The sequence below is a fragment of the Panthera onca genome, chromosome C1, assembly GCF_046562875.1.
Source record: "Panthera onca isolate mPanOnc1 chromosome C1, mPanOnc1 haplotype 2, whole genome shotgun sequence".
NCBI classification, from domain to species: domain Eukaryota; kingdom Metazoa; phylum Chordata; class Mammalia; order Carnivora; family Felidae; genus Panthera; species Panthera onca.
In genome coordinates, this window is record NC_138346.1 from 214,409,937 (window position 1) to 214,425,846 (window position 15,910).

Below are 15,910 nucleotides of genomic sequence, written 5' to 3' on the forward strand. Positions count from 1 at the left end.
GGTTCTCACGTGAGAGAGATTCCGCCGATGGGGTTCACTCACAAGAGAGCTGGAAGGAAGACGGGAGGCACAGGCCATCTTTCTGGGCTGTGGAGCCTGAGAAGCAACCTCTTACGGAGTGAGCACAGTGGCCAGATCCTGTATTCCACTGTCCAGTCACCAACTTTAGGAGACTGGGACAGCTTAACAGCCGCATTTGTGGGGACAGGGAAAGGAACCGCTTTCTGAATGGCCACCGCAGCTAAAGGAGGTATGACCTTGAAACAAACCCAACTTCCCCTCCTCCAGCCCTCTGACACTTCTGCACGAGCACCTAAATCCCTTTCTGCTTAAAACAATCAGGGTGGTCTCTATTTCCTGTCCAAACCCTAACTGATGTGGTCAGAACCAGAAGGCTCAGAACTCTAAGAACTGACATTAGATGGAAAGGTTTTTCAGAAAGATAACATTAAGTAATAATTAATTAGCTGTTGCTCACTCTAGTTTCTGAATCCTTAGCGGGAAATGTTTCTAAGGTACGAGCACAGCGATCTGGGACAAACCCAGTATGCCATCATGGAAGCAACACCCAAAATCAGGACTGTCCATGACCAGGCACCATGGCTTCTCTTGTTTAAATTACCCGCCTCTCTCTTTTAAAAAAATTTTTTTTAATGTTTATTTTTGAGAGAGAGAGAGAGAGAGAGAGAGAGAGAGAGAGGCAGAGAGAGAGGGAGACGCAGAGTCTGAAGCAGGCTCCAGGCTCTGAGCTGTCAGCAGTGTCTGATGTGGGGCTCGAATCCATGAGCAGTGAGATCATAAAGTCAGATGCTTAACCAACTGAGCCACCCAGGAGCCCCTACCTGCCTCTCTCTTTTAAACTTAAGAAGATTAACGACAACAATGTCTTCTTATGATTTTGCCTTTCTCATTCGGGGCCCCGATAGACCAGGCAGGCTTCTCCGTGGATGCTGTCTCCCACAGAGGTGCAATAGTAACGAGCACGCAAACACCTAACAACACGATGAAGGACATGAAGGCTAAGGAGCCGCCACACCCCACACATGAGACGTAACCTTACGAGGGAACAGCACAGCCCATGAAAACGCCCTCCCCACCCTGGTCACGGTTTGCAAACGTGTTCTGTTCACAGACACGGGCCACACTGACACAAGGCAAAAAGGCCCAGCCCATTCCCGCAGGACTGACAAAGCCGACCTCACCATGAATACCTTAGCACCTTCAAGGTCTCTACCCAGTCCTTCTGAAGACTTTCCCAGGTGTCAACTTCCACCCATTCTGAATTCTTGGTGGCTAATTCTGCCATGATAACTCGGTGGTGGGCAGAGATGAGTCCTTTCTTCTTATACGCATCGCCCACAGGAGAGATGACGCCTTTGATGACCCTGTATTTTCCTGGATAAAGAGTCAGATTTGAAGCGAGGTGTAACAAGTCAGATTTTACACACAGGAAGGATTATCATCACTCTGGTTTTATAACAGAGTCCCGCCCCCTGGGGTTTCAGAAAAGGGATTTAGGTTTTCTTTCTTTCTTTCTTTCTTTCTTTCTTTCTTTCTTTCTTTCTTTCTTTCCATCCATCCACCCACTCATTTATAAACGAGGTGAAACAGTCATAACATAAAATTCGCCACGTTGACTGCCTTCATTGTACAGCTCAGGGACATCAGGCACATTCACATCTCTGCAGCCATCCGACCATCCGTCTCCAGAACTTTTGCACCTTCTCCAACTGAAACTCTGTCCCCATTCATCACTAATTCCCCACCCCCTACACAATCTAAATTTTGATATTGCCAAATTGCCTTGTAAAAACCCTTAATCAATTGGTATTGTTCACTTACAGTGTATACGAGAGCCCATTTCTCCTCAACTTCTGATACTTGACATTATCAAGTTTGAACATTTTTGTCCATGTGATGGGCACACTAGACCTCGTTTTTTATCTTCATTCCCCAATTATTAGGATTACTGGTGAGTTTAAGCACCCAGGCGTCCATCTATCTATCAGCATATAGCATGATCCTTTACATTACAAATATATTATGTAGGGGAGAAAATCATTTTCCTTGACCCTCCTTGGGTCCCTGGCTGGGTCTAAAAATTAAACTGACAATGGGGCGCCTGGGTGGCTCAGTCAGTTGAGCGTCCGACTTCAGCTCAGGTCATGATCTCACAGTCCGTGAGCCTGAGCCCTGCGTCGTGCTCTATGCTGACAGCTCCGAGCCGGGAGCTTGCTTCGGATTCTGTGTCTCCCTCTCTCTCTGTCCCTCCCCTGCTCATGTTGTCTCTGTCTCAAAATAAATAAAAACATTACAAAATAATAAAAAAATAAAAATAAAAATTAAACTGACAAAGAAAAACAGGAAAAAACATAGAAATTTATTTAATAGAAGGCTTATGTTACGTGGTACCTTCGTAAGGAAATAACAGTTAAACCTGGGTATTTTTATGTCAGGTTTGGTGAAGAGCGGACAGTTGTAGAGAAAAATGGTAGGGCAAAGAGTTTGAGGTACGTTCACAAAATTCAGGGAAATTTAGCAAGGCCTGTTAGTTTAGATTCTTCTAGGCATTGATTTGCCTTTAGTAATAAGGATGCTCCTTTCCTCCCGGTATAGGGAGGGCACCTCCCACAGGAAGGTTTGTTTGGTTAGTTGGTTGGCGTTTTTTTTAAGTTTATTTATTTATTTCGAGAGAGCATGAGAATGAGCACAAGCAGGGAAGAGGCAGAGAGAGAGGGGGAAAGAGAGAGGGGGAAAGAGAGAGGGGGAAAGAGAGAGGGGGGAGGGAGGGAGGGAGGGAGAGAGGGAGAGAGAGAGAGAGAGAGAGAGAGAGAGAGAGAGAGAGAGAGAGAGAGAATGAATCCCAAGCAGGCTCCACGCTGTCAGCACAGAGCCCAACGCAGGGCTCGATCCCACAACCCTGAGATCATGACCTGAGCAGAAACCAAGAATTGGATACTTAACTGACTGAGTCACCCAGGTGCCCCTGATATGAAGGTTTTTTGAGCTGCTTCCAAGAAGGGTGGGGAGGAGGTCAGAGTGACCTTCCTGTTTCTGCCATTTTTTCAAACTGCTTCAGCTTAAAATGTCCAACGTGACAAAGGGCCATATTTTGGGGTAGTGGCCTGAACCCTATCATTGCTTTTGGCTACTGTTCCTACCTGTTCCGTTCATGTAGTCCTTGGCCAGCTCAAATAGCCTCAGGTGCATGTTGGTGATAGGATTAAAGGAGCCACAAGCAAGAAGAACCACTTCTGTCTTCTCTGAATTCTCCATGCTAAGAATTTGAAGTTGTTGATCTAAATGGAAAACTCAGACACCCTGCTCGTTGTCTGCAAAGGAAAAGAACATACGTTCAGTTATAGGTCTTCAGTGGCCTTTCACATTCCAAGTGAATGGATAAAAATATTTGGCTTCGATGACAAGGACAGCCCCATTTCTCCACCCTTCCTTTTCACTGTGAATTTGCAGCTCCTGCCAGAAAGGGATGGAATCTCCTTCCCCCTCTTTGTGACTTGCTTCGGACAAGAGAATGTGGCAGTTAGGACAGTGTGCTAGTTCTGAGCCCAGGCCTTTGAGGTCTGCACACTTCTGCTCTCTTTTGGCCTCCCTCCTCTGCCATGAAAACAAGCCGAGGCCAACCCGCTGGACAGAACACGCGGGAGACAGCTGGTGCCCCCGCTGACAGCCAACCACTGGCTGTGCGGCTGAGGCCATCCTGCACCAGCCAAACCGCAGACGACGTGCTCAGACACACAGCCCAGGTGAGATCAGCTGAGCCTGGCTTACATCAACAAACCCACAAGCTGACCCTAGACTCATAAGCAAAAATGAAACGTGCATGCTGCTGAAGTTTTATGACTGCCCTACTGCGGCTCCAGTTAGCTGATACAATGATGTTATCAACTACCACGTAAACGGAACTCCCTGACAACCTGCCCTTCAAGACAGTAGTCGGCCTCTTAGTCAACATGATCACATTATCACTTTCAGCTCAGGAACAGTTTACAATTTACAAACCTTTTTTCATATTATTCCATTTGATCCTTCTATAACCCTAATGAAGTAATACAAGACAACAGATTTAAACTTTTATTAAATGAACTCAGATAGATTCAGAAATTACGAGGCAGCAAAAGGCCCATAATGAAACCCAACAGTCATTGGCCACATCCTGCTCACCAAACCCTCTATGCAGCTCCCTTAAAAGCAAGCACTTTTAACTTTTTCAGCTATTTCTTCTGGTAGATTCTACCATATTTCTATACTATGTGCTTATAATGCTATTTCTAAATTTATCCAAAGTAAACAGTACCTGTTTACTATGATGATCCATGAGGATTAGCTCTCACACACCCTCACTGCCTATTCCCAAACTTCTACATGCATATCTATAGTTTCTAGTCTGTGTTGAAACCTGTCTTCTCCTAGAGTTGTGAAGGCATATGCTTGTAGATTGCAGCGTTAACAGCGATAAACCCAAAGTCACTCCCAATTCTGGATCCTTTGAATGTGACTTACATTTTTCCTCCCCTGAAGCTTGTGAGATCTTCTCTTTGTCCCCAGCGTTCCGAAATTTTACAATGATGTCTTCTAGTGTGACTCTATTTTCATCTGTTGTGCTGGGCACTGGGCAGACCCTTTCAAACTTGAGGCTCATAAACTTCAGTTCTGGGAAAGGTCCTTGAATGATGACATTCTGCCTTCCGTTTTCTTTGTTCTCTTTGGAAATGGCTATTATTTGGAGCTGAGGCAGCTGGACTGGTCTTCTCATTTTCTTTTCTTTTCCCGCTTTCTAGATATTCTCAACTCCATCCTCCATCTGTTGAGCTGATTTTCAGTTCTGCTATTATAGCCTTCATTTTAAAGACCTTTGTCCTCTAGGGGCGTCAGGGTAGCTCAGTGGGTTAAGCGTCCAACTCTTGATTTCTGCTCAGGTCGTGATCTCACGGTTTGTGGGGTTGAGACCCGTGTCGGGCTCCGTGCTGACAATATGGGGCCTGCTTGGGATTCTCTTTCTCTCTCTGCCCCTCACCTGCTTGTGCTCTCTCTCTCTCTCAAAATAAATAAATAAACTTAGAGAAAAAAAAAGACCTTTGTCCTCTAAATGTTCCTTTTTATGGTATTCTGTTCTTTCACCAATGCATTCTCTTATCTCTCTACCAACATGAATGATACATTTTCAGTTTCTTTCAACAAGAGCTGATAGGAAGTTCTGAGTGGGTGAGTAGGGCCCATGCATAATGGGCTTCACTGTATGGTAACCTGGCGGTCAGTGTTGCAGGTCTCGCTCCTGGGACTGGCCGGATTCCACAGAACAGTATCCTCCAATCTCCTGTCTGTTATAGCACAACAGTTAAGAACCTATGCTCTGTGGGGCACCTGGCTGGCTCAGTTGGTAGAGCACGCAACTCTTGATCTCCGGGTCACGAGTTCAAGCCCCATGTTGGGCAGAGACATTATTAGAGACATTATGGGGGGGGGGGGCGGGAAGCAACCTATGCTCTGAAACCAGACTGCCTGCATAGAAATCACCTACATGGGCTGGATGACCTAGGACAACCTGACCTTAACCTCATCTTCCTTTGTCCCGGTTTTCTCAATCTTAAAATAGAGAAAATAACAGTACCTACCTTGTGACCATCATGAGGATTAAGCGAGACAATACACGCAACTGCTTTTGACAAGACATAAACACACTGTGAATGTAGCTACTATTAATGCTGCACATAATGTCGCTATAGTTCAACTCTTTTTAATCTACAAAAACATGAATTTCAAATGGTTCAACCAAACATTATTACTCTATTGACTCTGGTTTTTATCCTGAAGGGTTTTTCTCCCGGAACTCATTCTCTAATGTGGACTGAAAGTCTCTAATCCTTTGTACAGCTATCATTCTGAAACCTTTTCATCTCTCTTCTGAGTCAGATACCCTATTTCTGAGGCCTGCATCATGTCTTTCTTGGTTTATGTCCTGATTTTTCTAGAATGTATCCTCAAGTAGCTTCATAATAAAAGGTACATGGGAAATAAGTTTGGTCATGTCTTTATCCTTCCTTCAGAGATGAACGGCTTAGCTGAGAAAAAAGCAAGTTGAAATTATTTTCTTTTAAAATTATGAATGCATTTCTTCATTGTCTCCTAGCATACCACACTACTGCTGAAAGTCTAATGCCATTCTGATTCTTTTCCTTTTTTACATACCTTTTTTCTTTTTGGAAGATTTGTAGGATGTTTTCTTTATCCCCAATGCTCTGAATCTGAAATGCCACAATGTTGTGTCTTAGTGGGGGTCTTTTTCATTCATTGTGCTGGGAGTCAGCTGAAGAGGTTCAGAACGTGCCAGTTTGGCATGTGGATTATTTTGAGCAGAAGGTATTGAGAACCCTGTGGGCTCAAGAGAAACTTCTGTCCCTCCCTTAAGAACACAGAAGAATCTAAATTGGAGGTCCTTCTCAGAATAAGGGTTATTAGCGGAGATAAATTTTATCTGAGTGACCCATCTGTATAGCAGGGCAAACGTCTAATTACCAAACATGTTTTTATCGCCCCACAAAGCGCATTACTCTCCTCTGAAAACACAGACCCCCACCCCTTCTGACTTCAGAGTGACATACAGACCTCATGTTGCCTGACTTTGGAATTGCTGTGTCTATGTGGATCCCCCATATGTACACCTGTTACAGTGGTTTTATTCCTCTCAGCCCCCTCATGTCACTCTGATTCTTAGTCCAGCTAGAAAGACTTCTGAGAACACAGGAGTTGTTGCTCCCCAACACAGTGAGCCTTCAAATCTCTTAAACTCAAATCACTCAGTTTTGGGTTTTTTGATAAACTGCTTATTAACTATCAAAAAATAGTTTTGTTATTGTAAAATTTTAAAAAAATATTTTTTTAAGTTTATTCACTTGAGAGAGTACATACGCACGAATGGGGAGGGACAGAGAGCAAGGGAGTGAAAGAGAATCCCAAGCAGGCTCTGCACTGTCAGCACGGAGCCCCAAGCAGAATTTGAACTCACGAACTGTGAGCTCATGACCTGAGCTGAAACCAAGAGCCGGACGCCTAACTGACTGAGCCACCCAGGCGTCTCTAAAAAATATTCTTATATATCCAAATTATGTTTCAAAAGAATCATTCTGAGAGCTTATAAATATAATTCCAATGATGCCAAATTGCTAGAAGCATGTGGGGAACTTTGGGGGAATTACCTATACAGGCTGGAGTATTTTTCCAATTAATGTAGAAATACAATGAAAGATAATAAACACACAGCTGTATGATACTTTTCAATGGATAAAATGCGTTCACACACCTATCATTCAAGCCTCACCACCAAAAACAAATTTGGCCAAAGTCATTTAGCTTGTTCCAAAAAATAAGCTATTGTTAGATATTTCGTTTTTCTAGTTAATCTTCCACCACTGGACATCTACGTTTTTCTAACTTTTCAGTATTACAAACATCTGAGATCAACAGTGGGTTGAAAATGCGCTGGAAATAGAGGCTGTCATATACCTCGCTGTGCACTTCCAAGACTTCCCAGGGCTCAAACAACCTGTGTCAGGACCACCGATTTATAGCCCAACAATGTCTAGACCCAAGTGCCAGGGTGACCAAGTCACTTTTGCTCAGATTCTATGCTCTCATTGGACAAAGACAGTGAGTGCCAGACCCAGGGCCACTTGATTCCTGATTCCTAGGCTCACTCATCAAAAGAAAAATGGGAGACCTGGGTGGCTCAGTAGGTTGAGCATCTGACTTTTTAAAAAAAAATTTTTTTTTTACATTTATTTATTTTTGAGAGGCAGAGAGAGACAGCGTGAGCAGGGGAGGGGCAGAGAGAGAGGGACACACAGAATCAGAGGCAGGCTCCAGGCTCCGAGCTGTCAGCACAGAGCCCAACGCGGGGCTCAAACTCACAAACAGTGAGATCGTGACCTGAGCCGAAGTCAGACGCTTAACTGACTGAGCCACCGGGCGTCCCTCACTGACTCTTGATTTCAGCTCAGGTCATGATCTCATGGTTTGAGATCAAGCCCTGAGTTGGGCTCTGTGCTGACAGCATGGAGCCTGCTTGGGATTCTCTCTCTCCTCTCTTTCTTTCAAAAGAAATAAATAAAAAAAGGTGGCGGGGGGTGGGGGGAGGCATTAAACCAGAGCTGTGTAGTTTGGAAATGAGCCCTCCTGGTTGAGGAGGTGAGAAAAGTGCATGTTAACCCCTCAGGCAATGGGAACCTTTGAAGGTTTCTGGGCAACAGAGTTACAACACGGTTCTACACAATGTTTTAGAAAAATAATAAGACATGGGGACTTGCAACCTTAATTGATTTTATCAGCTTAACCAAATCACTTAATTACAAGTCTTAAGTTTCCATATCTGTAAAACAGGGATAATGACAACCAATTTCAGTCACCGTGAGGATTAATTCTGAGACTAATACATGGCAACGTGCTTGCATATTCCCTAGAACAGTGCTAAAATAAACGGCAGCTGTTACTTGGGAGGGAAGTGACAACACTGATGATGGTGATGCTGTGGGATTAACTGGAAGGGGCAAAACAAGACCAGTTACAAGTCATGTGACTGGAGGCCAGTTACAAAGTTTTGAGTCCCTCAATTTAAATAGTCAGTGAGAATGGAAATAAACATTTATTCAATAAACATTTGAGGCTTTCTCCCAACAAAGCATAGTGGTAGGGGTCACAGGGACACTGCTAATTGTTGATAAGAAATAAAGAGAGAAGGGTCGGTAATGCTCCACATAGCATTTAAAAAAATGAGTTAATTCATAAGAATGATTTAAATGTCCTACCTTTCAATTATCAGCTCAAGGATGATACCAGGGCTCACTTGGGGCTTGTTCCCACCCCTCCCATCCCTACCCCCCAATTCCCATACAGAGTGCCTGTGGTTATTGGGGTGGTGGTGACTACGACATGCCCGACAGGGCCCACAGGGAAATCAGGGTATCCTGCCAGCTTCTGAGCATGATCAATGAGAGCCTGTCAGTTCCAGCCCCGCCCACCTTAAGTTTCAGACACCACTCCCCACGGGAGATTGAGCTGTGGGCAGGAAGAACAATAAAGCTGTAAGGGGAGGTTTGGGTCCCCAAGGAGCGGTCTGCTGTTCAGGGAAGGACAGAACAAAGAGCTTAGAGCTCCTCCCCAACCTTGGGGATGCACTCAGGTTTCCAGTCTCCCCACCCCCCTCAGGGGAAAGGCTGGGCAAGGGGCTGGAGCAAGCTGATCTCTTAGCTGAAGGAAGCTTTCTCCCTGGTCACATTCACAACCTATCTCAAATATCCGGCTCAGTTCTATTAATTCATCATGAAGACAGACAACTTGAGCTCACACTAGACTCTAGACCTTTAAAACCACTGAAGAATTGAGTTACAGTCACCCTCCACTGTAGCCCAGGGTGTTTAAAAAAACAAGGATCCGTCCCTCTCCAAGAAAAGTACTTCCTCTGTATCGCTGCAAGGTACCACGATATGTGGGTAGGGAAAGGGGACAAGCTGGTGACAAATGGGAGGAGTAGTTTGGAAGCTCTAACAGGGCCGTTCTGGGTCCTCCTTGCTTTGCTCCAGGTGCTCAAGGACCAGCATCCCCATGATTCACTTCTGTCTGGCCCACACAGCCTACCACCTGCACTGCTGGCTGCCGAGATCATACCGGCTCAGGCTGTAAGTGACCCTCCCCAGCTTGCTATAACAAAAAACTCATTTCTTCCTGAGACAGTCTTGACATTGAACTAAAATTTACTTTCAATTTTTAAATCACATTTTTCTTTTAAAAAACTGAAATATAGCTGACGTATAATACTTTCTTAAATTTTTTTTAAAGTTTATTTATTTTGAAAGAGACAGACACCGTGTGAGAGGCGGAGGGGCAGAGGGAGAGGGAGAGGGAGAGAGAATCCCAAGCAGGCTCAGTGCTGCCAGCACAGAACCCTACAGGGGGCTCGACCCCATGAAACCATGAGACCACAACCTGAGCCAAAACCAAGAGTTGGATGCTTAACTGACCGAGCTACCCAGGCGCCCGGTGACTTTCTCAGGTTTGAAAAATACTGAGATGTAAACATTAATGAAACATTTTTTTTTTTTTTTTTTTTAATTTTTTTTTTTTCAACGTTTATTTATTTTTGGGACAGAGAGAGACAGAGCATGAACGGGGGAGGGTCAGAGAGAGAGGGAGACACAGAATCGGAAACAGGCTCCAGGCTCTGAGCCATCAGCCCAGAGCCTGACGCGGGGCTCGAACTCACGGACCGTGAGATCGTGACCTGGCTGAAGTCGGACGCTTAACCGACTGCGCCACCCAGGCGCCCCGAAACATTTTGTAAACATTAAGTCAGTTTTTTCAATGTTAACACTGAAAAAGTTAACCATCTTGTAACATTTCAGAATGCTCAATATAATTAAATCTATGTTGACTGAATGTTAATGCGTTGACTTGTCAACTGATTGGAATTTATACCCCTAAAAAGATGCTATTCCTTTCAAAAAGGTCCCATCAAGCCTCTAACCGTATTCTAGTTGTAACAATGTTTCACTGCTTTAAACAGTCTAGGGGTATATTTTGAGACTATTTTTTTTTTTAATACTTTCAACAGGGATAAATCTGTGTCTTTGGGTAGATTTAATTTCTAGATACCCTAAGGTCCCTCAGTGCTAAACCTCATTTATAAAATAATCAAGGTAAATAACAGAGCTTATGATGAAGAAAGAGAACTATCAGTTACTGAGGAAGATCTTATATGCATGGATCTTGTATTATTATTTTCAGATTAAGATATTCTCATATGCATGGATTTTATATTATCTTACACTATCTTCTGTTGCATGTAAGTACATGTAATTTCAAAAGAATTTCAAAAATGAGCAGAAACAGCAGACTTCATCTGGTTGTGGAAGCTGGATGGGTCGGCTTACTCTGTTTATTGGTTACACCCCATGAGAACCGGGTGGCAGGAGGCAGCGGCTGGCACAGCACAGGGCCATGGTCAGGACTCTCAGACCCGGCTCCAAACTCTAGCTCTATCACTACTGGGTGTTTGTCCTTGGACAAGACACTTAGTCTTTCTGAGTCTGTTTCCTCATTTATGAAATGGGGAACCAGAGTCCCTATCTCATTGGATTTTGTGCATATTAAATACAAAAGTGAATAAAAATGTTTGACACATTTGTCTACTCATGATGAATGTTAACTTTCACTATTATCTGTGAGTTGTCTTAAGGCATGAACTTACAAGTCACAGTAAAGGAACCAAGGTTCTAAAGATCCCTTGGGGACCAGTATCCACAGCACCTGCTACGTAGTAGGAGTTCAGGAAATGGCAGTTCTAATCTTCGTGAAGTTTTATTAGACATAATTGTGCTCAAATGGAATGGATCTCAAGTCATCTTTGTTATGTTTAAAACTTTCTCTCTGTGGTCTAATGTGACACTGTCATGAAACAGAACCTAAATTCGGTTTCTTGAAGCCATTTGATCACTAAAGAAGTAATGTAAAACGTAACTCGCTGTGTCTCACGCAGCCAAGTGACGGTGTTCTTGTTGGGGACCACCGCTCTAGTCCTCCAGCTGTATGTTCTGCTAAGGTAAGTGTTTTCACCCCCCACCCCCAGCACAGGGCAGCTCAGCATGTGGGCCTGACCTCTGGAGATGGTTCTGGTGCGCTCTGCCATTCCTGTGATGAGTTTAACTGCAGCCTGACCCATGTTTTTGTCCCTGTTATCAATGGTGGTCACCTGCTTCACCTCTTTGAAAAAGTCAAAAATCTCAATATGAACAGAACAGTTGGGATTTGGGCAGATGGAGTTTTAACACTTCCTTCTTTTAGTACAAGAAGCTGTTAGATGGGAGACAACGAGGGCACCAATGTTTCCACTTATGGATTCCCTAGAGCCCAGTCTCAACAGCCTAGCATGAGCTAACGTCTGCAGGGCCGAGGGCGACATAGATATACGTGACCAGATTATGACTTGATACCTTATTTCAGATTCTATGTTGGACATTAGTCTTGCGGAAAAGGTCAGTCAGCTAATAACTCTGTCACTGGACAAATGAAATAAATGCAACCTGATACATTCAGAATAAAAAACTGCAGCTCTAAACATGTGGAAAGTCTGAAATAATCTGAAAACCGAGAATCCACAAAAGGGACAAAACAGAAATGGGAACCGTGACACTCCCTGGAATTAGCCTAATTCAAATTTTCCAACTTAGGTCTAGGAGTTTTGTGTGCAGTTAGACCAACTTCCTTACTCCAGAAGGCCAGAATTCCCACAAACTATCTTCTTGATATTTTCCACCGAAATATCAAGTTAACATGAATTAGAAAGACAGTAAACATTATTTGTCCACCGATCAGAAATATTAACAACTCTCAATATTACTAGTAGGCTATTTAGCAGCGTTAATTTGCAGTTAATAAAAGGGAGTTGCCTGGAACCAAATGAACCCAAGGCCAGAATTAAGATTAGAATTCAAGGGCTAGTGCCTTCTGGTATCGTGCTTACAGGGCGAATTTCTTCCAATAATTGATAAATTAACGTATGACCCCGTGTATTGATTTTAGACCCAGATCTTCCCGATACTGCGGGCAACCTCTCCTTACCAACCTGGTTGGTAATATCATCTTCACTTTCTTCACAATTGGTAAGTGTACACTCATCAAGCACTTATTACGTGCGCTGAGACAAAAATGGGGAAGACGGGACTTCCTGCTCTTCAGGAGCTCACAGACTGAAACTTAAGAAAAAAATTCACGTTTAAAATTCAGGTGAAGGAAATTTTTAAAGTTCCTTAGTAACCTTCTGGGGAAGGTTGTCCTTCCGGTGGTCCTAACCTTTGAGTATGAAACCGAATTAAGTTAAATGCAAACATTTTGTGTTGGTGTTATAAAATTCTTTAGCTATAAAAATTACTAGATTCATTTACTCATTCAATAAACGGTTACTGAACTGGAGACGATACCGTGTAGAAGAACACGGACCTCAACAACTTGAAATAAAAAAGTAATAGAGAAGCAGTGGACTCTGAAATGTGGAGTTTTAGGAATGTCTTAATACATTTCGATTATCTTTGCCTGTGTGTGTGCTTAGAAGACTGATGTGTAATTTTTTTTTTTAACACGTATTTATTTTTGAGACAGAGACAGAGCATCAACGGGGGAGGGTCGGAGAGAGAGGGAGACACAGAATCTGAAACAGGCTCCAGGCTCTGAGCAGTCAGCACAGAGCCCGATGCGGGGCTCGAACTCACGGACCGTGAGATCGTGACCTGAGCCGAAGTCAGACGCTTAACCGACTGAGCCACCCAGGCGCCCCAAGTGATGTGTAATTTAAATAAAAACTATGCCTACATTTTTTTAAAGATTTTTATCCATTTAAATAACCTCTAGATCCAATATGGGTCTCGAACTCACAACCCCGAGATCAAGAGTTACATGATCCATTGACTGAGCCAGCCAGGCATTGTCCCTAAGCTTTAATGAAAAAATCGTTACCGAAGGCCTCGGGCACTGCTCTAACTGCTCTAGAGTCTTCCACTGAATCGCAGCTCCACAAGAGGCGACGACACAGGTAATGGTGGCAAGCACTGGCTTTGGAGACAGAGGGAGGCCAGTTGAAACATTCACTCCACGACAAGTTACTTAACCTCTCTGAGCTCCCCCACCTCATTTATAACCCGGAGATAAATTACCTGCTTCGTTTTGCTAAGGCTTAAATGAGATAACAGGAATCATTAAACAAAACAGTCATAGTTCCTATTACCAACACCACCAATATTAAGAACACAACCTATATTAAAGGAAAACCTTAGCCTGGCTGGGTTTTGAGCATGAGTCCCACAGGAGGGAAGTGAGGAAACATACACTGTTTAGGCGTGCATTCAAAAATGTATTTCTGTGGGCCGCCTGGGTGGCTCAGTCAGTTTAGCATCAGACTCCTGATTTCCACCCAGGTCATGACCCATGGTAAGGGAGTTCGAGCCCTGCAAAGGGCTCTGCACTGATAATGCGGAGCCTGCTGGCGATTCTCCCTCTTTCTCTGCCCTCCCCCACTCACAATTTCTCTGTCTCTCTCAAAATAAATAAACTTAAAAAAAAAAAGAATGTATTTCAGAGATAATTAAATCTAGTAAATCGATGCTGCTCTGATGTCCTTTTAGGTTTTACTGTGCTGTTTACGCAGATGGAGCCCGTCCCACAGGCACTCAAGAGGATGTTTGCTGTATTTGGTGTGGGATCCTTCAGTGAAGGAGTCTATACCGTGGTGTTAACAGTTTTGGCAACTGACTGTGTATGTTTTTAAGTACTGAATTTCTAAAGGCTCATCTTAATCTGAAAGCTTGGCTGTACATAATACACCATTAGTCTTCAATATTTTCTACTCACAGTAAAAACAGACGTATGTAGAGACAGAATTCTTAATTAGACACGTGCCACAGTTAAAACATTTCACCAGGGAAAGTTTAAAAATTCCAGGAGAGGGGCGCCTGGGTGGTTCAGCTGGTTAAGCGTCTGACTTTGGCTCAGGTCATGATCTCATGGTTCCTGAGTTCGAGCCCCGCATCAGGCTCTGTGCTGACATCTCAAGAGCCTGGAGTCTGCATCAGATTCTGTCTCCATCTCTCTCTGTCCATCTCTCTCTCTCTCTCTCTCTCGGCCCCTCCCCTGCTTATGTTCTGTTTCTCTCTCAAAAATAAGCAAACGCTAAAAAATAAATAAATAAAAATTCCAGGAGAGATTTTTCTTTTTGCGGATAAATTCTACTGTATTAGACTAAAAAGAAAAAAAAAAGTTGAGCTACCGCTGAAGAGTGGAGCGGTTGGACTGCATTTTGCAAAGTATGCAGCAAGCCTTCCATCTCCTGCTAAGCTGGGGCCATTGTTGAAATCCTTTCGGCAAAAACACTGTAAATAGGGGTTCCAGTTAAAAGACAAGTATTCCTCACAGTGCTTTTCTCCTCCCAAATCCAGGAAAAAACGACCCCTGAACTTTACTACTTGTCTGTGCTGCTGTCGGTGGGCAGCTTGGTTTCCACAGGTGAGCAAAACTTCCCGAGCAACCTGTCCTTGTCAAAGGCTTAGCAGTCCTTCAAGGCAGTAAATGCTCAGGCAGGGCTGTCCTGCTGTAAGAGACGCCCGGTTCCTCCTAAAGCCAGAGCTCCAAGAAGCACAGTAATTAGAAAAGCAAAGTAAAGAGGAAGCACAGAGGGTCGGAATGGCAAATAAAACGCCATCCTTTTCATGTGCTTTCCACTCCGTTTAATGAGATCCCCTTCTTCATCCCGCAGTACTTTTCTCGGGCCTGGGGCTGACCTGGCTGGGCAGTGGGACCTGTGCACGACCAGGCGCTACATCAACGGTCTGATGTTGGCATTTGAGGCCTGCTGGTCTCCCGCCTCCCACGGAGGTCGTCGGCAGGCCAGGCCTGTCTCGGCAGCCCCGCCACCTGACAGCTGCCCGCGAACAGGTCAGCTCCTACCCTGCTACTCCTGAGTGAAGTGGTCGGCTGACGTCACAGCTAAGACAACAGGAAGCGCATCAGAACCAGCCATCTGAAAGAAAGCTGTCTTTAAGTATTAATTAGTACGGACAATGGATAAAAAGGAACAGTTCAACCCAAATCACCAGATTGACACCACGACCAAATTCGCCCCAGATAAGGACGTTCTTTCAAGATCATTACTCTCTCTGAATCTCCCTTTTTATTTCATGAAAATATTGTCATCAGCTGGATAGCTGCTATAGAAATAAGCACTGAAAAGGAAGAAGGAAAATGTGAATCTTAGCAATGAGCGAAGGTTTAGTTTCAGGCACCTGGCTAGCTCAGTCCGTTAAGCATCTGACTTCGGCTCAGGTCATGATCTCACAGTGTGTCAGGTGGAGTCCCA

The 15,910-nt window shown here is 44.1% G+C and overlaps 1 protein-coding gene and 1 long non-coding RNA gene across 5 annotated transcripts in view; one reads left to right on the forward strand and one right to left on the reverse strand.

Moving 5' to 3' along the window:
• Positions 1-15,910, reverse strand: part of NMNAT1 (nicotinamide nucleotide adenylyltransferase 1) — a 34,382-nt gene that overhangs the window by 12,884 nt on the left and 5,588 nt on the right. For all 4 annotated transcript variants that reach the window (XR_009607069.3, XR_009607070.3, XM_060622130.3 and 1 more), the window contains exons 3-4: positions 3,162-3,332; positions 1,212-1,395 (exon numbers count right to left, since the gene is read on the reverse strand). Coding sequence is in view for 2 of the 4 variants with exons in the window: in XM_060622130.3 (XP_060478113.1) it covers positions 1,212-1,395; positions 3,162-3,276 (299 nt within the window). In the remaining 2 variants the exon portion in view is untranslated. The remainder of the gene's footprint in view (positions 1-1,211; positions 1,396-3,161; positions 3,333-15,910) is intronic.
• On the forward strand, positions 141-14,315 carry LOC144617305 (uncharacterized). Its single transcript, XR_013557717.1, has 5 exons — positions 141-250; positions 9,594-9,689; positions 11,546-11,608; positions 12,589-12,668; positions 14,184-14,315. It is a non-coding gene; the product is annotated as an uncharacterized LOC144617305 (long non-coding RNA).